Here is a 26,436-nt window from a genome sequence, read left to right as displayed (position 1 = left end):
CAACTAAGAAAATATCAGGAAAATCCTACTAGAACAGCTGAACTTTATTTGTGATTAATCAGAGTCACTTTACATTATGGCAGGGGTTTAATGACATCTATTTAACATGAGTTTGAATGTGATTGGTTAATTGTGAACACATCCACATCCTCAGTTATAAGAGGGTGTGCACACTTATGCAACCAGATTATTGTGTTATTGGTTTTTATTTTTCATTTTTCCTCCTCAAAGATTTCAGTTAGTTTTTCAATTGATTTGTTCACATTATAGGTCACATTAAAAGTGGAACATGTTCTGACATGATTTATCTTTGTCTCATTCTTTTACATCAGAAAAACCTGGCATTTTAACAGGGGTGTGTAGACTTTATATATCCAACGTATATTTGCAATAAACAATGAAAACTAGCATTTCCTATTGGATCAGTTGTTACAATCAGTTCTCATCCGTTTATTGGCAAATGCATAATGTGAAAAAAAACACTTCTGGTATTTCACTCAGGATAAAATTAGACAGTTTTTGGCATCTATGTGGTCAATATTGCGTCAGTGCTGTATGCTAAAGTGTTATAGCTTGTTCTTATTATGCCGTGAAGAGAGATGGCAAGGAAAGCAGTGCATTTTCAGCTTTTACATTACACACAAAGGATATAAATGAAAAAATAAAAATGTCAGCATAATTTCTGTTCATACTCACTGAAAAAAATACATATTTTTTCAGTGTCTCAACAACTCACAAGGCCACCTTTACATTCAGCAGAAAGAATAGAAAGGTTGTTCCAATAAAAAACATATTTACTGTTTGTGAAAGTCTGATTTCTTTACACTAGGCTTTTTATCAAACTTGTAAGTAATGTTTGTTAGTGTGGCAAACAGTAACATTAGCATGTTCTCTTTTTTCCCTGTATCAAAGGGTTTGATGAGTAAATAAAATCGGGAAACTACAAAGGGTGCAGAAATAGGGCAGGGGATTGGATGTGCTGGTATCGCCATGGATCCTAACAAGCCATGTCTTCGGCTGTGTGTGTTGGGGGTGGGGGGTGGGTGGGGTTTGAACACAATCTTTTCAAAGGGAAAAATCCCTCAACCCCTCAACACACTCAATTATCTAGCAGGCCTGAGCTTTGATACAAGAAAATAGGGCGAGAAAATGAGTGAAGAGAGCCAGTTTCAATATTCCACTTTGTGAGTTCTCTTGTAGAGTCAGCTGTGACTCCCCCCCAGTAATTATTCACACTGAGGAACAGCGACATATCTCCAGCACTCTCAGCACAGCGTGTTATACAACAGGCTGGGAGTCCCAAATGCAGAAGATGTGATTCGTTTACTGGTGCTGAGCAATGTGGAATGTTTCCAGCGTCATTAAAACACTTAGAAATCCTTGATGCAAACCAGACGTGAGGGACAACTACAAAATGAGGATGATGACGATGATGACTGACAGCAGTGGGGCCAAACGGATTTCATCCGACCCCATGTCATTTAATGGGAATTTCACGTCATGACACACGAAGTCTTCCAAAGACGTGCGTTCTCATGATCACCGTCACCCACCTATCGTAATTCTCACCCTCATTCCCTCCAAGCAAGAGCGCAATCGCTCGTTCTTACCGGCCTGGTTGGTGGTGATGTCTATGGAGACGTGCTGGGCCGGATACGGGCTCTTGTTGGTCACCCCGTTGACCGCCTGGATCTCAAAGCTGTACAAAGTGTGGGCCCACAGGTTACTGATGAACACCCTGGTCTCGGTTAGGCCCCGCTGGCGTGGCACAAACTCCACGTTGTCGTCGCAGTGGGAGCAGGTGCGCCGGTCTGCCCGGCACTTCTTGCACAAAATGTTGTAGACCACATCATCGCGGCCGCCCGTTTCGCGGGGCGCATGCCACTCTAGGATCACGGACGTCTCGTTCACGACGGAGATCACGTTCCGGGGGCCCGAGGGAACGCCTACAAACAGATGCAGAGAGGAGCCTTTATTTAATCAGGTTCTTTCCCCCACTGATATCTCAGTGGATATCTTTTGCCGACAGGCTTTGAAAATGAAAAACACAATGAACAGGTTTCCAGCGTCATGTATTCAATTCTAGTTTCCTGTGACTGGATTTGAGATCTCACAGAATCTCGTTTTCCAAGAGAGACCTGCCCCTGATAGTTGCTTTTGTTAAGGTGGCTCAAGGAAATTACTGCAGGTTGAAAGCTATAGCTGCATCAAATGTTTCCAAGTCTTATCAGACACACACATATTATAGCAGACGTTACTTCATGTGTAGTGACATCGTAGTTTCTTGGCAACTACAACAAATCAACTGGTTAAATAAAGTAATGCTAGTAAAGCCAATTCTAAAACAGTGCAATAAGACATTGTCAGACAGTAAAAACAAATACAAAAAGATCACAGTGTACATGATACTGATGCATAGATTTAATGTATATGCGCGTGTGTGTGCTTGTATATAAATGAATGTACAACGAGGGAGTGTGTGTCAGTGTTAGAGTAAGTGTGAGTGTGGAGAGGCTGTTCATGGAGAGTGTATCCGTTATTTCCGTGTTGATAGTGCTGCTGCTGTATCCTTGCTGTCTGCTAGACGGTAGCCCAAGGGCTTACAATCAGCTGTTGCAGTACAGGCCGTGATGCGCCCTGAGAGGATGTTCTCAATGGCACACCTTTAGACCTGTGTGAGGATCCTGTGGGACATGCTGAATTTCTTCATCTGCCTGAGGTTGAAGAGGTGCTACAGCGCCTTCTTATCTACTGTGTTGGTTTGGTTCGGACATAGTTTCTATTTACTGGATGTAAATGCAGAGGAATTTGAAGGATTTCACCCACTCTACAGCTACCCCTGTCATTGGTAGGGGTCCATTATCAGCTCCTTTGTTTTTTAAGTTGAAGGAGAGGCGGTTTACAACATACTTTATTTTGGAGTTGTACATGACCCCAGAGTCATCGATGAACAGGAAGTGCAGGTGTGGACTGAGAGTGCACCCTTGAGCGGGCATAGGTTAAGAGTCAGTATAAGCTAATAAAAAGTAGCAAGCTAAAAAAGTAGTACATTTACAAAGAGTAACAAGCTACCAGACATTACCAAGCTAACAAACAGTAGCAAGCTACGAAAGAGCAGGAAGCTAACAAACAGTAGCAAGCTAACACAAATGAAGGACCTGTCAAAGCATAGACAAAGAATTACCCTGATAAACTCCTTCTGCCATACGTACTTGATTGCAGTGCCCACCATTTTCATTTCTTGTATACAAAACTCTGAAGGGGGCTCGGAAGTGGATCGGAAAAAAAATGCTACAGGACACACAAATGATTGGAATGTCCCTTTAAATGTAACCTTTAGTGTTAACTTTACCTCATAGGATTCCATTTTGCTCATGGAAGCAGCATCGTTGTACACTAACTACAAGGGTTCATCGGATCAAATTACCCCTTACACCCTCAATCCTTTTCAACCCCTCAGCTTTGGGACTTTTACAAAATGGGGGTGGGGAGGAATTGGTCCTTTTATGAGTTAGCGACCCTTTTTTCACTAATAAAATAAATAAAATTGCCCTAAACTGAGCAGTACTTGGCTGACCTGGTAACACATAACTCCTGGAACAATACTGTGACAGGAAAACACCAGAACCAGTACTTTTCTGTATAGTGTGCATCAGACTAAAGGGTTTGAGACGCAATTGAGTTGGACTAGCAGGTCATATTCCATATTCACCCAGAGGGCAGGAAAGGCTTGGATAAACTGCGATTAGTGGAATGTTTTTATGAGTACGGCTCTGTTGATGGAAGCATTTCCACCACTTAAAAGAATGTTCCAGGACATGCCAATGCTGAACGAACAGCTACTCTATATGCTAATTATAGTCCATTACTCCAGTGAATGTGAGGTATTAATCCGCAAGCTTGCAGTTAGACTAAGGGTTGAGGTCTTTTGTAAATCAATGTATCCAGTCCCTTGTCAAGATTTTTAGGACAATTTATATATTTATATACACTGTACATACATACATACATATATAAAACACGGTATATACTGTATATTTTATTAAAAGTAAAAGTAACATTACAAAAAAATTTAAAGGAAGCAACCTGTGAAAGTTAAATAAGTATAGTAGGATGAAGCCCAGGAGTTGCCTGTTACAGAGAGCTGAGGGAATTTAGTCGAAAATAAAACGGAGACCAGCAAAGAAAGCCTATAAGCGTATTAGAACAAGGCCCTTGTGTTTCCCACCGCAAAGGGGTGAAGGCAGGCAGTTGCTTCCGTCAACACAGCCACAATTAATCATTGTTGCGGCAAAGCCAAGTGGGATACCGCTAGGGCACTGGGACAAAGCAACGGAACACACAGAGGTGACGGAATGGTAGAGTCGCTCCGGTGACCTCGGCCAAGCGCCATGGCGACAACTGAGTGGTCAGTGACAGAGTGAGCATGACCTCCATGGTGTAATTATTATGGTCTGCCACAGAGAGGACAGATAGGATGGAACACATAATTTCCATATAGCCTCATTTTAACCAAAAAACCCAGAGTTTCAATACCAGGATTTCCACACGAGAACCAGACCGAGCTCCATATTTAGTTATTCATCTGAGCATCTTCTTTAGAAATATTGAGCTGATATGTTTTCTGTACTTTTATTTCCACGACTGATCAAACTGCTCTCTCTCAAAGCCATCTATTGTCCCTCTGCGGCAGACATATGGTGAGCAATATGTCTGGAATAGGGAATGTCAGTAAAACCACAATACAATATAAACTTGTGAGAATAAATATAATATCTGCACCTAAGTATTGGGATTACATCTTATCTCAAGTTGCCTGGTAATTATACTTGTATATGTGTGTACAGAGAGGGAGATGGAGAGAGGGAGAGATAGGGGGACCTACAGTGGGACAGAGAGAGACAAACATAGCAAGATAAGAAAGGGAGGTATTATTGTAGAGAGGAGACTGCTTGTTTTGGCAGAAATAGGGCAAACACAGAGAGTTGGGCTAACCCCGATGGACTTCACATCCATCAAGAGTTCATGCATTATACTGTAGAAGGACTACATCTACTCACACACATTAGAAACCAAAAGGTCTATGTGTCCAGCAGAGAATCGGAACACTTTCTCCGGGAACAGAAGTAAGCCCAAGTTTGCTGCAAAATTTCTTTAATGTTAAATGTGTTAAGGTTAAGAAGAAATTGTTCCAAAAGGGCTCTTTGCAGAGGGACAGGGTTTTCTTGTGAACCATTTCTATCTGACAAACCCTTTTTGGGTGACAAGTGTTCTTTGAAAGACAATGGGATTAATTGTTTAAATCTAAAGCATGGGTGTGTGTCTACACTACACGTCAAACACACTTGATTATAACACATACTTAATATATTAAAATCTGTCACCAATTCATGATATTGAATAAATATTAACTGAGAAACCTGTGTATGTAACACATTTGTGGGGCTGCTCAAGGAACAGAACCAAATAACATTTGATTGCACATTCTTTATTTTATGTTTAAATGTGCACACAGAATTTTTTTGCAAGGCATTAGTCCTGAATAATCTCCCTGTTGCTAGGCAGATTCCCAAATGCATTCATGGTTGGAGAAATCCGATACGACTGGCACTTAACCGGCGATTTGCAGGATATTAAGTCCTCCCTTGGCTGTTTTTAATTTGCCATGGGATTTAATTTGTCCAGAGCGTTACTTAAAAGGCACCTTGCCTAGCATTTAGTTAACCATGCCAGTCAGTCTCGATTGTTGCGGACACTTTTCCCGCCCCTATTAAGAAAGACACACTGCCGTCAAGTGTTTTCTCTAACTCAAAAAATCAAGTTAAAACAGTTAGAAGGTGTGTTACGTGAATACGTACAGCACTTTGTGACAACTGCTGTAGTAAAAAGGGCTTTATAAATACATTTTATTGATTGATTGATTGACCTATAAAAGCCTCTGTTCCTTACTGATGTCATTGAGTGTCCTTTGGAACAGGTGGCTCTAGAAAGCACAGCCCACCGACATTGCACGACTGTAAACTGATGTTGGCGGTGGCCCAGAAGGACACATTCTCCTATTTATCCTCCCCGGGCTGCCTGCTGATACCAGGAGCACTTCAGACCGTCGAAAACATAACAGCCCGTAACTTTATCTACCCAGCCGGGCCGTCCAAGCAAATCCCAGATCACTCCTCCTGTGCCTTCTTCATGCCGTTTGTTTTTACGATGTGAAACAGCTCCTCTGGGACTCACTACAACTCCCTCGGTGGAGATCTGGAGCGTAAAAACAAAAAAACAACACAACTAGGTAATTCGGTGAGGGATGAATGAAAAGTGGGACATGGCTGGCCGCGTTGTTTCAGAGGGGGAACCGAAGCGCTCCTGCACACGGTAATCCAAATTCTACATGTAGATTTCGGTACATTTTGCCGGCGTCCATCACAAAAGCCACACACACTCATCTGTGAATTAGGTCATGATGGAAATATTGGCATTGGAGGGAGCCGGCATATACCAATACCTTACCACAAACGCTCTGCTCAAGGTAGATACGACGACACTGCATAGCGCATGTCAGTTACACGAAGACTCTTATCACCCACAGAGAGAGGTGATCCTGTTTGATTCATCATCCTGCTTGATTCACAGCTAACATATTAGAACCGAACAATATGAGAACTGGAGATTAAGTCAAACACGTCACTCTCTCTGGGACCGTCAAACACGTCACTCTCTCGGGGACCTTGAATCCGTTGTTTCCCCAAAGGGGCGCGGCTCCTTCGGGGCAACGGTACAATGCTTCGTGTCTGACTGCCGGTTTGCACCCCATGTGGGCCGGCAGACACAGTAGAGGAAGTGAGCATGATTGTCTATCCGTTCATACCGCTCAATCCGTATGTGTGTGTGTGTGTGTGTACTGCAGTTCATGTGTGTGTTGTGGTCTGAGGCACGGCACCATCTATTTCTCTGCAGCCAAGCAGCAGTGGGGCAGAGGGATTATCCCAGGCCAGGCAATTACACTGGCTTAGCTTTGTTGACTGGTGCATTACAGGCCGAAACAGCGCCTCACAAAAACAACCACCACAGAAGGAGACACGGCCAAAGAGGATGAGGAAGGATGGCGATTAAAAAAAGTAGAATGGCGGATAGTGGCCAGAATGACAATTGTAGGTAAAGGAGAGAATGAATGAAAAAGGAGTAAGTGCTGAAAGAGATAAGGGCGAGAGGCGGAGGAATATGTGTGGAAATGCAAGTAATAGAAGAAGACGATATGTAGGAAAAGAAAGCATGCGAGGAAGAGAATTAAAGTGTGAGTGGAAACCGACAAGAGAAAGAATGCGGCACGGGCTGAGGGAACATCTCCCACTTCCTCCGAGTGCAAAACGTTTGGAGGATTTGTGGCCTGAGGTCCAGACAGTGTTCAACAGAGATCAAGGAAGCATACAGCAGCTTTGAGATGAGGCCTAGAGCCATGAGACAATGAGCCAGCGTGGTGAAGGCCAGGAATGTACTGGAAATAATTTCTGTAGTTTCCTTTGACTCTCTGTTTCATGCTGGTTTCCATGCATTCCATGTTGCCGAGCGATTCGACCTCTGGCTCGTGCATCAAAACACATTGAATTGCATTATGTGGGTCCCGAACCACATTTCCCCTTCATTCACAATGGCTCAACCAAACAACAGAATAACTCTGTCCATACATCAGCACAGCGTAGCAGAAAGCATACTGTGCATTTCCACCTTCTCTTCTCTTGGACTGGTTGTTAGTATGCCATTGGGCCCCAGCATTTCTCATTCCCCAGTGGAACAAGCCGTTATCCTGTACATCTCTCCATATGCTCCATCATGCTACTTCATTTCTCAGTTTCCCAACGCTTCGAAAAAAGTGGAGCCGAAGAACAAGTCCCCCCCCTACTCCCGTCCAGCTCATCTCTCCCCGACGGACTAATCAGCAACAGTTCCTCGGGCCCACTCCTGCAGACTCCCACCAATTAACGGACTGGCCTGTCAGTCTTCCTCTCTCCCCCACGCAGAGAGAGGCCCAGCAGGCAGGCAGGCAACTCTTGCCTATCCTGTTATAAGGGAACTGCGGTGAACACTGGGGCTAGATAGGGACAGGGGAGTGCTGCGCGCTCCAAAAGCCCCAGGCGGCGAGTGGCGGTGCCGAGGGGAGTGGGCACCATGCTGGGAGATCGAGGGACTGGCTGCACCCCCTATGTAGTAAGAGGAACCTGGGAGATGGAACTGGGGGGTTGGTTAGGGGGGAACGTCGAGGAGCCCCGCTGTAAGAGTCAGGCGCTGGCAATCCATCACCCCGCTAATCAGGAAGAGAGATCTGAAAACGGCGGAGGGCCACTGCCGCCGCTGATGTTACTGATACCACTTCGCTGCTTGTACTTCCAACGATACCCCTGGCTGCTACCACTGCCAGGATGAAGAGAAAAGTGCAGAGCAGCTTGCGGGGGTGTTTGGGAAGGCGTTGAGCAGAGGAGGATACCAGGCTTGGTAACAGCAAAAGTTGAGCAAAGTCAGCATTCATAAAGAAAGTTCAGGGGAACAGGGATGGCTCCAGAAGTAAGAGACGAAAGTGGTCGCTTTGGGTCCTCAGCCACTAGGGGACCTCCATATCCCCTAAAAAAAAAATTATGAACTCAACAAACTTCTGACGTATCAATGTTTTAATTGATACTAAGTCTAGCCAGCTATCTCAGTCTATCATGGCTGAATACTAAACAGCCAGCCAGGCATTGACCTTAAGTGGACTCCCATTGATTTTATTAGTCATTCTCATTCTGGTACAACATTTCAAAAAGTTCACTGAGCCCCAGTGTAAAATATGTTAAATGGAAGTAAAGAAAAAAGTATTCTCTAAAAAGATAGAAATATCTCTTTGCCCCATGGTAAAAATATTACAACAGAATTAAATGTATTACAAAATTACAATGTTTTCACAGCCCCATGACAAAATATATGGCGATCTAAGCAAATCTCATTTAGGGTCCCAAAAGGCTCTAGCCGACCTACAGTGCTGTGAGATATCACTGTGGAAAGGGTTCACTTCATTGCCTTAGGGTGGATATTACTACTATTAGGTGGTGTTAAAAGACACAAACCTGAATGCTACAGTCAAGTTGAAGAGAGGTTCTATTTTTGACAGAGCACTGAAAAAAAAAACATAGAGCTGTGATGAACTTGGGGTAGGTTCAGAGCCTCAAGGCAAAAACCAGGGTGCTGGCACAGAGGGAGAGTTCAAAACAACCTGAAGGTGCAAAGAGGTTCTATTCTCGAGGGAGCATTCAAAGCATCAATGTGTAGAAGGGCTGCTTCACTTGGTGGAGCTTTCAAGACTTAAAAAGTGCGGAGGCATGTTGCACTACAGGGAGCATTCAAGGTCTCAAGGCGAAGTCGATCGTGGCAGAGCAGAGTGGCCGCAGTAAATACACATTGTAACAGGCAGACATTGCTGCTAGCAGGGAGACCAGAGGTACACAAACACCCTACACCCAGTCTCTACGCCAATTAACTCAGACCTTCATGAATAAATCAAGATAAAATACACATATCAACAGAAATAATGATTTTTTTCTTCCAATGCTTCAGTTAAGGAGTAGGCAGAAAAATAACATTACCAAGATCCTCTCCTGAGGCGTGGCCAGTATGCGTGTGTGCACGCGTGTGTGGGTGTGTGTACGTGCGCTCGCAAGAATAGCGCTAAAAGCTTTTTCCAGGGGCATTGGAAGCCCGGAGTAAACAAACCCGTTTTGGGGGGGGGGGGGTTGCTTCTGCAATCTGCTGTAAATTCAGTGTCAGTTGGGACTTCTGATGAGCTTAGCATAGTGTTTTTTATGTACCACATGCATTACAAGAAGTAAGCAGGCCTCCTGACTCCTTTGTGTGTCCGTATCTTCGGCCCGTCTGTTTAATGAGAGCCTTTGATGCAGCACAAGAGAGGGGGCTAATGAACTGTAGCAATGGTTTCCAAACCAGGGGACTAGGCCCACAGAGGGAATGTGTGTAACTCTCAACACCATTGACTAAATATTATGGTCATATTAATCCCCTAAAAGGAAAACATCCCCTAAAAAAATGTATATTGTACCTCTTACATAGCACTAAAAGACGCAAATGTTAAGAGCTGTGGTGTTCGGTAGGTAACATCCATCGTCAAGTCGGATAGATGTGCATGTTTTGACAGAGCACTACAAGAATCTGGACTACCACGGAGAACTCAGGGTACACCAGGACCCTAAAGGGATGCCTGGCACTCATTTCACCCATCAGAGAAAAAAGAAGAACAGCAATGTCTGGTTATCCCTGATACATTGCAAAATAAATTGAAGCATCATATGTTAAAATAAAGTAATTCAGGTTAATTAGCAAAAACAGATGTTTTTAGCTGTACATTTAGTAGTTAAGATATAGCAACTGTGTTACTGGCAAAAACCATCTAGAGTTGTAACGCTGACAGACAGACTCACTGGTACAGGGCATATCCGGCTGGTCCACATCACCGCGATAGTATCCGTTGCGGCAGACGCAGATGGTGGCGGCCTCGGATGCAGACCGGCTGTTGGAGGGGCACTGGAGACACAGACCCGGGCCCTGGGTGGACTTGAATGTCCCCGGGGGGCAGGCTACGGGAAGAGAGAAGGACAAACAACATTAGACATAGGTATAGTGCAAAGTGTTCAGTTACCGGGTCGATGCAAGCCTCGCGTGCCGACTTGACCAGTGGGCGATGCATCGGGAGGCAGGACAAACATCCAGTGTGATCTTTCCAAAAGCAAAATGGAAGCAGTCTGTTTACAATGGTCGACCTAGCCTGGTCCGCTGGCTTCCATATAAATGGGTGGGCAAAAGGGTGTGTGTGTGTGGGGGGGCGATGAGGGGTGTGTACAAAATAAAAGATCAGTGATCCAATAGCAGTACAGATCCATATCATGTAGCAGTGAGGCTGAGGATTAAAAGGACTCCCTGACTAATCCTGACGCTTCACGGATGTCTGACACTTCCTACCTCTGTCTCTCGCTTTCATTCTGTCGTTCCCCTTCTCTCTCTTATTCACATTCAGTCAGTCCATTTCTCTCTCTCTCTCTTTTTCTTTCTCATTCTGTCCTTTCCTCTATCTCTCCCTCTTCTATCTCTCTGTCTTTCCCTTTCTCTCCAACTCAGTCTCTAACTCAGTCAGTCTCTCTTTCACTCTGGCTATGCCCTCTCTCCCTGCCTCCAGCCCTGTGTGTCGGTTGATTGGAAGTGACTCCATCCAGACACATTGATCTCCGCGGTGCCCACTCCCTCTACGTCAGCAGCCGTGTTGTCAAACAGAAACAGGAGGAGATCGGGGGAGAGGGAGAAGAAATGGATCGTATCTGATATGACTGTGCCCCTGAGCTTGGGCAATAACCACATCTGTTTCAGCAAATCCTTACTGGAATAAAAGCCTGAGAAAACCAAAGGGAGTCTCTGTTCTGAAAAAGAGAGGGATTTATGGGCTATAATAACTGTGATGAATGCTTAATATTTTAGTGAGCATCCTCATCGGGTTTAAGAGAGGAAAGAGCAAAAGTGTCTTCGACCCAGAATAACTAGATCTATAAATTCAACAGGACACTTCATCCACCTGCAGTTATGTCTGGGAGTAAAACAGCGTAATTGCTTGGCTGGGGGAGGCAAATGTAGTGTAGGCCTTTTGTGACTTTGGCAATCCGATCAACGTTTAAAAAGGAGTTTACTCAGAAAACCGCTTAGTCTTAGAGAAGTCAGCACTATCAAAGCATTGAAAACATCCTATTTTATTAAAGGATTAAACCATGTGAGGTAGGACATGGGATCGATCCTTGAACCAACATACAAAAGCACCACTCAAAGAGTCTCTGAGGCTACGATTTATAATAACACTCCATTAAGGCAACTTATTTTTAAATGTTTTTTTTTCCTGTACATGTGACCTAACCATGCAAAACTATTGGCTCCAGAGGCTAAAACTAGAATCAGCTCAAATAGCAAGAGAATGAGAAAAAATACATCATTGGAACGTGAAAATCACTGCAGGAGGATAAATGGATTGACTCATTACATTAACGAGCGGGGAAGCATCATTCCACACCCTCTCAGAATGAACTGAATGAATAATCCGGAAAGAATGCCGAAGTGGAGGCACAGCGCGGAGGGTTGGTTTTTAGCCCTATATATCAACAGCCTTTTAAGATTTAATTAAACATTTTATGCTTCATTAATATGAGAACAGAGAAGCTGGGGTTTGAGGCGAGCGTCTGGTTTATGGCGCCGTTAAATAGGTAGGTTCCACCTCCTTTACGACTGCTCCCTCCTGTTGCACTACTATCTACGATGGTTTGTTAGATCCAAAAAGGAGATATAACGTGACTGAGAAAGGAGGTAGAAACAAAAGAAAGCACAATATAAAAGTGTAAAGACACGAGACAGACAATGAGACAGAGAAAGGAAAAGAGAAAGACAGGTATAGAGAAAGAGAGAGAAAAATAGAAAGAATGAGAGATGCCACAACAAGGTCAACAGTGCTTCTACCCCTGACAGAGAGATAGAGCTCAGCTCCAACAGAGTTCCTCACAGGCACACCCGGGAGGCTAATACAGTGACCTGATGTCTGGTCACACAAAACACAGTGACACACTACCGCCAACACTAAAAGAAAAACCCATCAACCACAAACTACCAGAAAATAACTCACAACCAGGACCGGGCACAACCAGGAACCTTTGCAAGGAATGTCGCAATACTTAGGTGCTGAATCGATAGGCCTATGTATCACTACATGGCCCAGGAGTGCAAAACAAAACCACTAATACAAGAACACACCCACAATATAAATACTCCCCCCAAAACAGAACCACAAAAACGATAACACTCCCAATTCAATACAATACCTACTCCCCAGATATGAACGCACTCCCCGCAATATGAAACGACAACATTAATTTAACAGAAAAGACTCTCAGTGCTGATTGGATGCACAGTCTGTTATTCAGGGGGAATGGGAAATGACAGTCTAATAGCTAGTTGTTTAGGTAGGGTTTCAAAGAGGCAAATGTATCATTTATCAAGCTTATCTACTGTTGCTCTGGCTGGTGATGTTCATGCGTTGATGATGTGCACAGGGTGAGAGAGTTGATCGTGTTGCCAAACGATTCCCATGATATTTACGTATTTACAAAAAAATGCAGGGACATTCAGTGGCTGATTTACTTTTGTTCGCTGAAATTCTGTACATAACTGGACATATAGACCGTAGTCTGTTAACATTTTGGATCTTCTCTGGATATGATCTAATCTAATTTGACATGTTCACTATTAATACCTGACCCAGTAAGCTGCTGCCACAGTGAAGAAGCCCCTGACTGCAGTGGCTTGATGTGGGCGGAGCCAAAGTTTTATTTTGTAGTGTGCAGTTCAGGTCCAGGCTCAATGTGGGCAGAGTTATATGTTTGACCCTGCCCACCATTTTTTTGGTCCATCTGAGGTTTGACAGTCACTGAATACAAACACACACATTTGTGCAAGACACACTTACAAATGTATTTCATTTATGAAGATCATAAGAAATATTATATAAAGCGGTACTAGGGCTGTCATGATTATGACATTTTAGTCAACGATTAATTGTCCCAAAAATGATTGGGATAAACAATTTAATTGTCTGCATTGTTAAAGCTACAACAGGCAGGATTTTGCAGTTATTCACTGGCCCAATTGAATGAAGTTTTGAATAATAATATGAAAAATAGAATTACCTTTTCAAAAAGTTCAACATTATTCTTAGCCTTGCTAACGTTAGCTTAGGGTTCCTGGTGGCTAGCTATAGAGAACTAGTCAGCTTTTGCTTCTTTGCAGTTTTCGTAGTGCATGCTGTAGTACACAAGGGAGGAATTGGCAGTTTGCTGTCCTGGTCTCTAGCTGCCATTATTTCTTACAGTAAGCGAACTTTGCTCCCTATGGTATACTTATGCTAGACAGATTTTTTTGGAAAGTAGCTCCAAAAACTATACATTGACATTCCACTGTCTGTGTTGCTAAAAAACTCTTAGATTTTTTTTACTGAAAAAATCCTACCTAGTGCAGCTTTACTTTTATGACACTATTATAGTGTAAGCCTAATAAATTGCAATTATACACATAGTGGATCCAGAGATGATTTTTTAGATTTGTGGTGTCCTTCAGACCACCACCTCTCTGGAGACAATCCGACAACTCGGCTTCACCAAATAATTGATTAATTTGTTTTAACACCAAAATGCGCCCAGAGTGGTGCAGTTGTGATCGGCTTTGGAACTACTACTAAATGTTGTTAATGATTGCTCTTCACAAAATGTAACCGCAAAGCAATGTCAATTACATTTTCCTGTGCATCACATTATGACCACCTGCACATATTATTGTAGGCTAGTAATTTTATATAGCTCATTCTAAAACAATCATGTAGGCCTTCTTAACTTAGCAAAACGTAGCAAAACACTCAGTTGATTCATTCAGTTAATTGTGTACAATTAGGATGATTCCTTCATAAGGACAATTAATTTTATTTTCAAACATAGGACTGAATAAGCATTGGGACAACAGATATTTCTGCATATGCATTTGATATTTGTTGAGATATTTCTAACATTTCTAACATTGTTGTAAAACTCCATTATTTAGATTGGAAACTGATTGGAACATTTTGGAATCAAAATATTGGGCAATAAGATCTACGTAATAAAAATAATTGCAATATGGCTCAAATAATCACGATCAAGCAATTATGTAATAGTCTAATTGTGACAGTTTTGTACCAGCACATGTATAAAATGTTTTGCTTCATGCTATATTTGAGACAAGCTACTGATATACATGTGCAGTAAACAACAGACTTGCTATGTATTTGGGTTAAATGCGTTTGACTCTGCCCACATTGAACCCGGCCCCGAACTGCACACTGCAGTCAGGGGTACTTGCCACAGTTAAGTAATTCCAATCAATCTACCACACGTACAGCCGACCTTCTCTCAATGTTCACTGGCGCAGCAAAGGGGTGGGCAGGGCCACCCTGATACAATCACTGCCTTTAGAGAGAAAACACATGACATTTCACATGAAATTGACATGTGCTTTTTGGCAGTTCACATGTGAAAAATACACATGTGGAAGCATACACACATGAAATGTACAAAAAGCATGTGCAAATTTCACATGTATTTTTTTCCCCACGTGTATTTTTTCACATGTATATTTTTTCAAAAAATAAAGGGGCAATATCACGTGAAATTTCAAGTGTTTTCTCTGTATCCCCGTGAGTCACATATACATGATATGCTTCTGAGTACGCATATGCTTCTATCTGATATTGTACATTAGGTACTACTCATTTAAAAGTACAGTAGGTAAGATTTTTTTCATTGAAAAATGTGATGCAGGTAGACAATGCAGCCAATCCTGTTTCTTCCAATTTTTACCCAATCACCTTCAGCGAGGCGGGGATTGGCTCTGTTTGTGAACATGCATACAGCCTGGAGGTAGCAAAAGTCCGTGACAAGGAGATATGAAAACATTTTCCAGACAGAAGCTACAGCTACAAATGACAACAAAATACCAATTCCCCCGTTGCCTACAACAGCATACACATTGCAAACTGCCAAGTGAAGAAAGATTCTGGAGTATATCACTATTCAAGCTGGATTATCCAAGGGAAAAAACATGAATAAACATTGGTTCAGCATCATTTCCAAGGTGGAAGAACTAATTGCATTAAAAGGGATTGAGTTAGACTCTGATTTAGCTGCTTTTCTTCTGGACAGGTACATTTATTTTTTCACATTATTATACAAATTGTTTAGCTTCATATTTGCATAGCTAACTATTAGTACCTCCCAGTGCTGCTAAACTAACACTAGCTTGGCTAGTTACCCAATGAAAAAATTGAAGTTGGACATGGAGAAGCGCTTTCTTTCTGGACAGGAAAAGAAGTTATAACCCATGCATTAACACAAATCAGTCTCGTGTGGTCAATCATTATCCTTCTGGCCCACAGTCAGCACACAGCTTCAGAGGTTTGATATATTTGGCCTACATAAGGATCTGAATCTTTTGTAGAATATGCAGAGAAAATTCATAGAAAGATGATAGGATGTTTGAAATTTATTTTATATATATTTATCCTAATATAAAACATTAGGCATTTTTATTATGTTTTGATAACAATTAATTTGTTGATTGGTAAAGAATATCGTTTGTATTTAATTCCCATGAATAATTGTTTAGCGTAATACATATGATGAATTTCATATGAAGCTGAATCTTCGGTAATACAATCAGCAACATTTCCTAGACAGATGAAAGACGATGTTTGATATTTTGTCTTTCCTAATAAAAAACATTTGCTGAATTGTCAAGGAATATGTTTGTGATATGTATCAATGATGATTTGATGGGTAAAAAATATTATGTCGTCAATAATTATCTAGCATAACACATTTGATGAATTAGGCCTACATAAGAAGCAGATTCTTCAGTAAAAAAAGCTGTGAAAATTCAAAGACAGATGATAGGATGTTTGATATTTTATTTTTCTCCTAATGAAAAACAGTGGTACACTTGTTGAATTGTCGAGAAGCCTATATTGTTTGTATTATGTTTCAAGGATAGCCTAAATCATTTTTTCAATGGTCAAGGAAATCTTTTTATTTAATTTGTAAGTTCACTCAAATTCAACCAAGGCTCTGATCTTTTATCTGGGAGTATCACTCATTCTTCCATTGATTTCATTCATTCAGTGATTAGAACCTGGGTAGCATTAGTGGCTGCTTGGGTACCAATGCCAAGTAGTGTGTGCTTTTGGCAGATAAAGTTGGAAAACATTATAAATAAAGAAGTAAATGCTCTCTATCTAATTTCCAGTTTGTGAGTATAGAATTCTGACAACGGAACAATGTAATATACGCCTGTTAAGGAAAAGTCATGGAAGGAGGAGGGGGTAGCTTTTAAATTGGAAGTTTTATTTTAATTGCAAACTATATTGCATATTTTTCAATACAGTTAATGTGAAAGAGAATAACAAATGCACAGCCAGGCTGGCCTCATCTTTTGTCCGGTGACCTGCATTGCCTGGCTATGCATTTGTTATATTCTTTCACATTAACTATTATTAAAACAAATGCATAGCCAGGCTATGCAGATCACCGGACAGAAGATGAGACAAGGTGAGGCCAGCCTGGCTATCCATTTGTTATTTTCTTTCACATTAACTGTTAGGAAAAATAGACATTATTGATTATGATTATGAATCAATTATATATACAGATACATAACACATTAAAACAGGATTGCTGTGGAAATGAAAATATTAACTGTCCCATATTAGTTAATGCACATCAGATAATTAGTAACATTACCACTAAAATAAGCAACCATATCAGTAATGTATGTGATTCTTTAACTCTCATACTGACATCGTTTTCAACTAGACTATTTATTCATGTAATAGAATTCCTGAAATTCAGTTATGGCTTTTGGTTTTTGTGTGCCACCCCAAGATTTTCAGTGGCCCCATCTGGCCACCCCTATGAACTATTTCTACGGGCGCCACTTTCGGTGTCGTAAATGCAAAGACAACGTCTCAATCTAAAGCCGACACCGCCAAGAGGTATGCGTGTTTGTTGGTGAGGATCTCATATGTATGCCCCTGATGATAGTGAATATGAATGGGTTCAATTGGCCTACATGACTCGTTGAATTGTTTACAAAATATTTTCTTCCTTCTCATAGCAGCAATAAAATAATTTTCCATTTCCTGTTCACCCTGCAAAACAATCAGCGATGATCATCTTGTACCTGGGTCAATATCACAAAACAGTACAATTTGGACTGTGCAACATTTAAAATGTTTATTTCAGAACATGTATACCTTTTAGATTTTACTATGAAAAGAAAATATTAGAACCAGAAAAGGAACCAGGCAAGCCTAGTTCTGCCGGCCTGCAATATGAAAGGATATATGTGGTTGTCCCTGGCTGGTTTTGATCCACGGTGTCCTTTGTGGCAGAATGTGTCTTTAACCATTACACTATTTAAACAGCAGGAAGGCAGCTTTTACTGCAGCCATTACATTTTTGCTGAAATAACATGGACAACAGAACGTTTAGTAACGGAATTGAAGTGTACTCTTGTACAAAGCTAATAGCTATACAGAACCTATAACAAAAACAATTACTCCAATCACTCCATGGCTAGTTCCTTTCTTTAGAAAACAATAAAAAATAAAAAAAGTGCCACGTAATACGACAGACTATTTTAAATATATGAGATTCATGGTATTACAGTGTGGATATCTACACCAATCAACCATAACATTATGACCACCTGGCTAATATTGTGTAAGTCCCCCTTTTGCCACCAAAACAGCCCTGACCCATCGAGGCATGGACTCTACTAGACCTCTGAAGGTGTGCTCTGGTATCTGGCACCAAGACGTTAGCAGCAGATCCTTTAAATCCTGTAAGTTGCGAGGTGGGGCCACCATGGATCAGACTTGTTTGTCCAACACATCCCACAGATGCTCGATGGGATTGAGATCTGGGGAATTTGGAGGCCAAGTCAACACTTGAACTTGTTGTGTTGCTCAAATCATTCCTGAATAATTTTTGCTTTGTGGCAGGGCGCATTATCCTGCTGAAAGAGGCCAATGCCATCAGGGAATACCGTTGCCATGAAAGGGTGCACATGGTCTGCAACAATGCTCAGGTTGGTGGTAAGTGTCAAAGAAACATCCACATGAATGGCAGGACCCACGGTTTCCCAGCAGAACATTGCACAAAGCATCACACTGCCTCCTCTGACTTGCCTCCTTCCCATAGTGCATCCTGGTGCCATGTGTTCTCCAGGTAAGTGACGCACACGCACCCAGCCATCCACGTGATGTAAAAGAAATGTATAAGGAAACGTGAATCATCATACCAGGCCACCCTCTTCCACTGCGCCATGGTCCAGTTCTGATGCTCACATGCTCATTGTAGGCGCTCTTGGCAGTGGACAGGGGTCAGCATGGGCACCCTGACTGGTCTGTGGCTATGCAGCCCCATATGCAACAAACTGCGATGCACTTTGTTCTGACACCTTTCTATCAGTACCAGCATTAACTTCTTCAGCAATTTGAGCCATAGTAGCTCATCACATGCCTTCACTCCCCATGTGCATCAGTGAGCCCTGGCCGCCCATGACCCTGTCACCGGTTCACCGCTTTTCCTTCTTTGGACCACTTTTGAAAGGTTCTGACCACTGCAGACCAGGAACACCCCAGATAGGTTGCAGTTTTGGAGATGCTCTGACCCAGTCGTCTAGCCATCACAATTTGGCCCTTGTCAAAGTCGCTCAGATCCTTACGCTTGCCCATTTGTCCTGCTTCTATCACATCAACGATGAGGACAGAATGTTCACTTGCTGCCTAATATATTCCACCCACTGACAGGTGCCATGATAACGAGATTATCAGTGTTATTCACTTCACCTGTCAGTGGTCATAATGTTATGGCTGATGGGTGTATGTTTAGCATAATTGGGTGGAGATTTTAAATTGGGTATCGTCTTATTACAGTACTTTTGCTGTATTGGCAGGGATTATTTGTATTGGGGTTGTGTACCTGTATTAGTGGCTGTGTTTTGAATTCCGGGCCACCATAAACTTCCAGATTTGTATATGTACTGATATTTGGTAGTGATGATATTGCAAATCGGGGTTCCAAACATATTGGTCAGCAATGGAGAAAACCGGTGAAAATAAAGTTATGTAAATAAATTGGACTTGTGTCTTAATTCTGAAAAAACAAGGTAACCTCAAGTCTGTAGTAGGGTGTAAAGCAGTGTGTGTAAGGAAGGAAGATGCGGCCAAGGCCTCCATGCCGGGTAGTCCAATCTGGTGAATATACTGGGAACGGTTCAGTGGAATGTCATAACAACCCGACAGCCCATATGGGAATCACACGTCCCAGCTGACCAACTCCCCCCCTTAACACCCAATAACCCATTAAAAAAAAAACAAGACTTCCGGATGGTTAACACAGTCCTAAACCGACTCTCAGGATGATGCCTGGAAAAAGATGCTGTCCAGTGTGTCGGGACATAAATGGATAACACACAAAAGCATCGACACAAACACACATTGACACGCTTATTTTACAGACCGTCAACAAACGGGCTTCGAAATGTCCCACAGTGTGTGTTTATTGAGGTGTGAATAACGTGTTTTCGTACGCAAGCAGGCTGTAGGCCTCCCTCCAGGCATGTATTTACAGGGAGAAGCCGATATCCACTAAGTGGAGAAGTGGAGAAAGGGGATGTGCTGAGTCAGCTCTTCAAGTTAGCAAAGCTGCACGGGCGCCACAAGCGTACATGTACATGCTTTCAAACATGCAAAGACACACAGACAAACATAGGCACACACAAGCACAGCACTGACCCCGTTAAATCCGATTCTCTTTCCTTATTTTACGCCAATTGTCCAACGTCTGTAGAACAGGACGTTGATTAATTTAATTCTCCTGCCGGTCTATCCGCCAAGGCGATTGGGTCAGCACAGTGCACACTGACACAAATGCGCGAGTGAGCGGGCACTCACACACACCAAGCTCTGTGGGCTCAAAGGTAAACGCGCGTGGACGTACAGATTCAAACGAGTAAACACTAAGAACACACAAGTTGTGCTGATCCTGACAAACACACACACACACGCACACAGAGATGTGCACACACATATGCAGACACGCTTGCCCACAGAGACGAGCGCACACAAACACACACAACAAACACACAATGTGAACTGAGTCATCCTCTAATGGACAGTGCTTATTATGTGCATGAAGCTAGCACATTAAAACAATTAATTAACCCCTAACTGCTCTGCTGCACAAGACAGAGAGGGTGAGGTAAAGAGGGAGAGATTGAGAGAGGAGGGAGAGAACGGGGGAGAGGGAATGTCAGTGGGAGGGACTTAAACCATTGGTTGGAACATTTGTTGTAGCTGATCTTCATTTTATTAACCCTATTAATTTGATCAGTATTATTGCATCAACTAAAAGTCTAGTATATTTTGTCTTATTTGACCATCGTTGCAAAAACAATGTGAAAAACAATGTTTAAATTGTACTAACAGAAATAATAATAATTATTATCATTAATAATAACAGAAACGAATCATTACGATCATTATTATTATATAACACATGTTTATCTTTAATTTGATATAATGCAGTTGCTCAGAAAGAAGAAATAATCAATTCCAATCTGATCTGAAAATAGCAAAAAGCTTTGTGCTATTCTTCTTGCAAAGAGAGGCTACATGTGCTAAAAACAATGGTGCCAATCATTTTGACACTTGATTGGGAAATACACAGATCATTTAATAATTCTGTAATTTTGGTGAATCTTCTGTAATGATTAATGAAGCACAATATATTCCACTGTCCGGAAAATTACAATGTATCTCATTACCTGTTGTTTATTTTACACTGCATTTTTTGCTCATCATCATTAAGGAGCCAAACATGTTGGAGACCAGAAGATGCAGAAAGTGACGATGCAAAACTCTCATAGGCCTCATTCCAAACCTTCTAGCCGAGGTTGACTGGTTTGGCCTCATAGCTTTGGCACATAGCCTGCGCTCCACACTGATTCATTAAAATCTGGTTTTGAAGACGCAGGGTGTTCTGCCTTCTCAAGAGGACAATCAGCAGTGTGGTCTGTGCCAGATTAATAAAGAAGTGAGAAGGAACAGAAAAAAGCGCATAATTTCTCAACAGTGGGGCTTTTCAGGAGCAAATACAGCTAGAATTAGATCAACAAGTGATTATTCTCCCTAGTGTTCTGGTGACCCAGCGGCAAACTGAAAACACAATATTATCCCATTTCATGTGTCCTCCGTTGGGGTCTTTTGAAACAGATATGTCAATTTCTTTTTTCTCTTCTGTTGATGTGTTTCACGTCTCAATTTTCTCTTCCTTGCATCTCTCTCTTTCTCTCTCTCTCTCTCTCTGTCTCTATCTATGTCTCTCTCTCTCTCTCTCTCTCTATCTCTGTCTCTGTATCTCTCTCTCGTTCATCTCCAATGGTTTAGATGTCCCTGACTGAACTTGTATACCTTAAGGTCTTATCTGAATTTGACTGTCTCCGACCTCCGTGAAACACAGTTTAGAGTAAATCTCACTGAGAATGCCACACTCTGTCACTCTTTATCTCTGAATTCAATAAATATTTCTATTTAAAAGGCTGAATTACCATGGGAGACATATGTTTACATTGCCATTGCAAGTGGAAAATAGGAGAAATAAAAACAATATGTCACAAATTTGATGGGGGACAAAAAAACTAAACAATAATGCTAGAACAAACATTCTGAGTGAACTTTACGCACACAAACGTCTGAACCCTCCCCGTCCCACTGTCTCTATCTGTTCCACACTTCCTGTTAGGACTGAGAGCTCAGGCTGACACAGCCTGCCGTTGTACGACAGTCAGTGATTATAAGACAGCTCTGACCCTGACGTCACAGTCTGATGATGAATTATCTCGTCTTCCACGGTCTACATCACTGGAAGAAATCCCCCACACAAGTCCCACCTTGACCTGTCCTTGTCTGCACCACAAAACCATATCTGAAACTAAATGTAATGGTTCCTCTTTTTTTTGTTATCAAAACACAAAATTGGACAGAGACACTTTCCCCATGTGTATATCATGAAGGAGTAGCTTAGTCTTAACAACTTTCAACAATAACCAGCCATAAAACTGCCAAAATAAAACTATAAATCATGCTAACGTATAGTAACAGTAGACAATTTATCTGAAGGGTGCATTGGAAAAAGACTTAAAGGAAACAGAAGATACTGTATAGTGGACTATATGACGAAGTAGGAGGGCAGAGAGTTGCAGTGGCTGGGTTGAGGATGGATAACAAATTATTTATAATAAAGTGCACACTGCCGGCTGTACCTCATAGACGGAACCACATCGGAACGTGTCACAGAGGGAATATGTGCTTAGAATGTATAGCCTATTGCATTAAAATGTACGTATACGGCCCATAAGATTCCAAATGTAATTGGAAACTTGGGATTTATAGTGTGACTGTGGAAGGAATTATATCGGTGGGTTATGGCCGTATCATAACATGAGGTGTTTTATGTGTATATGTGTGTGAGATAAAAACAAATGGCATCCTGTGAACACCTTGGGCAATGGATGACATGGCCAATCGGATGATTGTGAAAATGGGTTTCGCACTGGCGTGAAACACAACGTGCGAGTGCTCAGGCTTCTCCATAAGGGGTGCTACAGGGTTGACATGTTATCTTCCATGGTTTGCCTTTTTAAACCAGATACATACACCTGGGTGTTATGAGGTGACTGATATAAATTATGAAAAAGCTGTGGCCAATGTTCTGATGATAAGTGTGATGATTTAGCAAAGTCAGTCCCTGGAGTTTTTTTGCAGACCATGTGATCCGACCAGGAACAACCCAGACTCCTTCTTATATACTATGTCAGTAGCCCACAGAGGTTTTAATGGTCCGGAGGAACACTTCTCATCACTTGGTTCTACTCATTGGCCAGTGAACATAGACAGTTTGACATTCAGAGAAGGTCAGATGATGTGAAGAGTAACTCTTATCCCCGAGAAACAAGCTGTTAACCTTCGACCCCCACAGCCCATCAATCACATTTGATGCTAGTTCAGTTTTGTAGAACTACGCCTGCTGTTCCGAATGCAATAACGGAGGCCAGCTTCCATGTTGCTCTGAGGCATTGAAGTCAAGTTAGTTAAATTAACATGTTTTCTGAAAATAATGAAGAAAAACGGACTGAAACGGAGAGAGGCGTAGAAATGTAAGTCAATCAAGAGTGGAGTTCATTGGTATTCAGCCCCCTTTCTCCGATTGTTCATTTGCGAGTCAGCACGGCGTGTAATGAGCTTCCACTTTTTCAAAAGCAGGTGTTCATTTTCGGAATTACAAAGAAAAAAAGGGGATAATTCCATTGTTCAAAGAAGGACATGCCTTTGAGATCTTTGAGGCCAAACATAAACCCCTCAAGTCCTTGTATTCAGGAAAAACGATTTTCGCTCTGAAACATACGTTTTGAGGTCCAAGGCGTGTCATAAATTGGCAGAGCACTATCGTTTTCAGGAGAGTGCCACTGAGGGCCACATTGGTGGAGTTCTGGGGGAGGATGAGGGAGATACCCCTGAGTAGGTGTGTATCTCCAGAACCTCTGCACCGATTTGTCACACCTCTGTCAATCGTCCTTTTTTTTGGACGGACAGAATTAATTAAAGAATTGAGGAATGGATGGCTGAAGGCCTCAGACTGGGAGTGTTTTCTGAGGAGTTAAGGGAGGTGTAAAAGGTAAGAGCACTCCATGTTTGCTCTCGAAAGCACTCTGCTGGATGAGTTGATGAGTTCCTCCCCTGAAAAAGCCCCCTGGACTAGTCGTTAATCATTCTGTCGGAATCGTTTGCCAATGACCTGATTCTCTATTCGGCACCAGACACACAACACCTACACTTTTAATAGGGACCTCACAAAAAGATACACGATACTTGCGTGCCAATAATGACACATGTCAGTGTTATGAACATCTGGTTAACATTGTCTATTGCTGAGGAAGAGGAGATAGCCATGAAGAAAACATTTTAATAATGGAAATACAACAGATTAGGCCCTCAATTTAAAAAGAAGTTTAGGTGCAGGTACAGCCAACTAGTACACAAGTACAATTATGTATCGCAATGTTAGCAAAACCATTCGGTGTATAATAGCAAATAACATCCGACTTTAACAGTGTCGGCGTTAGCCACATACAAACCTTTCTGTGCCTAAAAGACTTGCTCTCTGCAAAATACCTCTAAACCTAATGTAGAAGCCTAAAATCCCCCCTCTTCACAGGCCACCGCGCCATATCAGTTCCCTATATCAAATACACTACAGTCCAAAGAGAGAGAAAATGTTCAGAAAGATTGAGATAGAAAAAAAAACAGAGAGTTGGAAAGTGAGAGTCTTGTACCCCGCTACTGCTTCCAATAATACCATGTCTGACTGTACTCAACAGAGGGTACCCGGCAACAAGAGAACATGACCAGATTCACAACATAACATTAACTGATTGCGTTGCTTGCTTGTGCGTATTACGGAACAGCCGAATGAACCCAGGTAACCGACACAGCTAATACGATTTCAAAATACAGTCAGTGGAGATTATCGTTTTGGTTTATGGATATGTTACTAGCGATGGAGAGGACAGCAGCCCGAGACTTAAGGGCAGGCTGTCACCATGGCAACACCACAGTCTGTATTTTTCGTCTCCTCTCAGAACGGTCGGCCAACACCAGACGTGCCGACTGGGCAATCTGGCCTACCAGCAGGGCGGGAAAGGGTGTGTGTGTGTGTGTGTGTGTGTTTGTGGGGGGGGGTCCGTATCAGGTTGGAACTTGAGGAACCGTGGCACTTGGAACGGTCCTATCTCCCTTGGCATGCCCGACCAGGCCCAGTTAATTTCCAACAAAAATAGGCCCTGGTGCCGAGCCGGTGAATGTAACGTCCAGATGTAAAGGAGCAGTGTAGCAGGGCGGGCCGTGGTACCAGCGGTATTCATTGATATTCCAGCCACCTCCAATGACATTCCAGTCATGGGGAATAAGGTAGAAAGGCAAAGAAGACCCCAATCCCATCCCCCTTTCTTTTGGATGCATACTCGCAGGAGGAGTAGAAAGGAAAGGTGAGTTTGAGGAGAGATGAGGAAAAAAGACTAGGCAAGACATTTAATGTTGGCACTTTTTTATATAATTATTTTTTTTATAAATTCCCATCCATCTGCAGTCACAGATGGCCCAGATCAATAGAGAGCAGGTATCATCTGTGTGTTACCATTTGAAAAATATACTTTAAACGTCTGCATTTATTCCACAGTTTTGCCCAAAGACATTCCAGCAATTTAGCCTGGTAAGGGGGTTATTTGAAATTAATTTATCTAAACAGACCTTGGTCAAAATACTGTTGGAAAAACATTTCAAATAACTCAACAAGGCTTAAAACAGAATATCAGCAAAACTGAAAAGACTGGCATACAGCAAACGCCAAGTATTTGATGGACTTTGACGTTTCAATCCAGGTCTGTATCTAACTAGTATAACTGGTTGCCATTGATTTGCACGACAATACATGACTGAAGATATGATTATCTAACAAAACAAACAGTGGCAGTCCATGTCAATTACCCATAATCCCCTTAGATTCCACCCCATGCGGAAAGTATATTTCCCAAGGTAAATAAATGTTCCTCTCCTCTCTCATCCCTCTCTCCTCCCTTCCTCTTCCAGAGGCCATTAGGCCCTTATTCTTTTCCTCCTTCGTCTATCTCGGCACTTGTCTCTTTTAAAAAGCCTTCAGCTCATTAACTTCA

General features: G+C 42.1%; 1 protein-coding gene across 2 annotated transcripts in view; it reads right to left on the bottom strand.

The window, feature by feature from the left end:
- Nucleotides 1-26,436, bottom strand: part of LOC105018039 (ephrin type-B receptor 1) — a 249,021-nt gene that overhangs the window by 89,463 nt on the left and 133,122 nt on the right. For both annotated transcript variants that reach the window (XM_034291392.1, XM_020045462.2), the window contains exons 4-5: nucleotides 10,461-10,616; nucleotides 1,611-1,946 (exon numbers count right to left, since the gene is read on the bottom strand). In XM_034291392.1, coding sequence (XP_034147283.1) covers nucleotides 1,611-1,946; nucleotides 10,461-10,616 — 492 coding nt within the window. The remainder of the gene's footprint in view (nucleotides 1-1,610; nucleotides 1,947-10,460; nucleotides 10,617-26,436) is intronic.

Source organism: Esox lucius, chromosome 3 (genome assembly GCF_011004845.1).
Source record: "Esox lucius isolate fEsoLuc1 chromosome 3, fEsoLuc1.pri, whole genome shotgun sequence".
NCBI lineage: Eukaryota > Metazoa > Chordata > Actinopteri > Esociformes > Esocidae > Esox > Esox lucius.
This window is presented reverse-complemented; position numbering and strand designations above follow the sequence as displayed.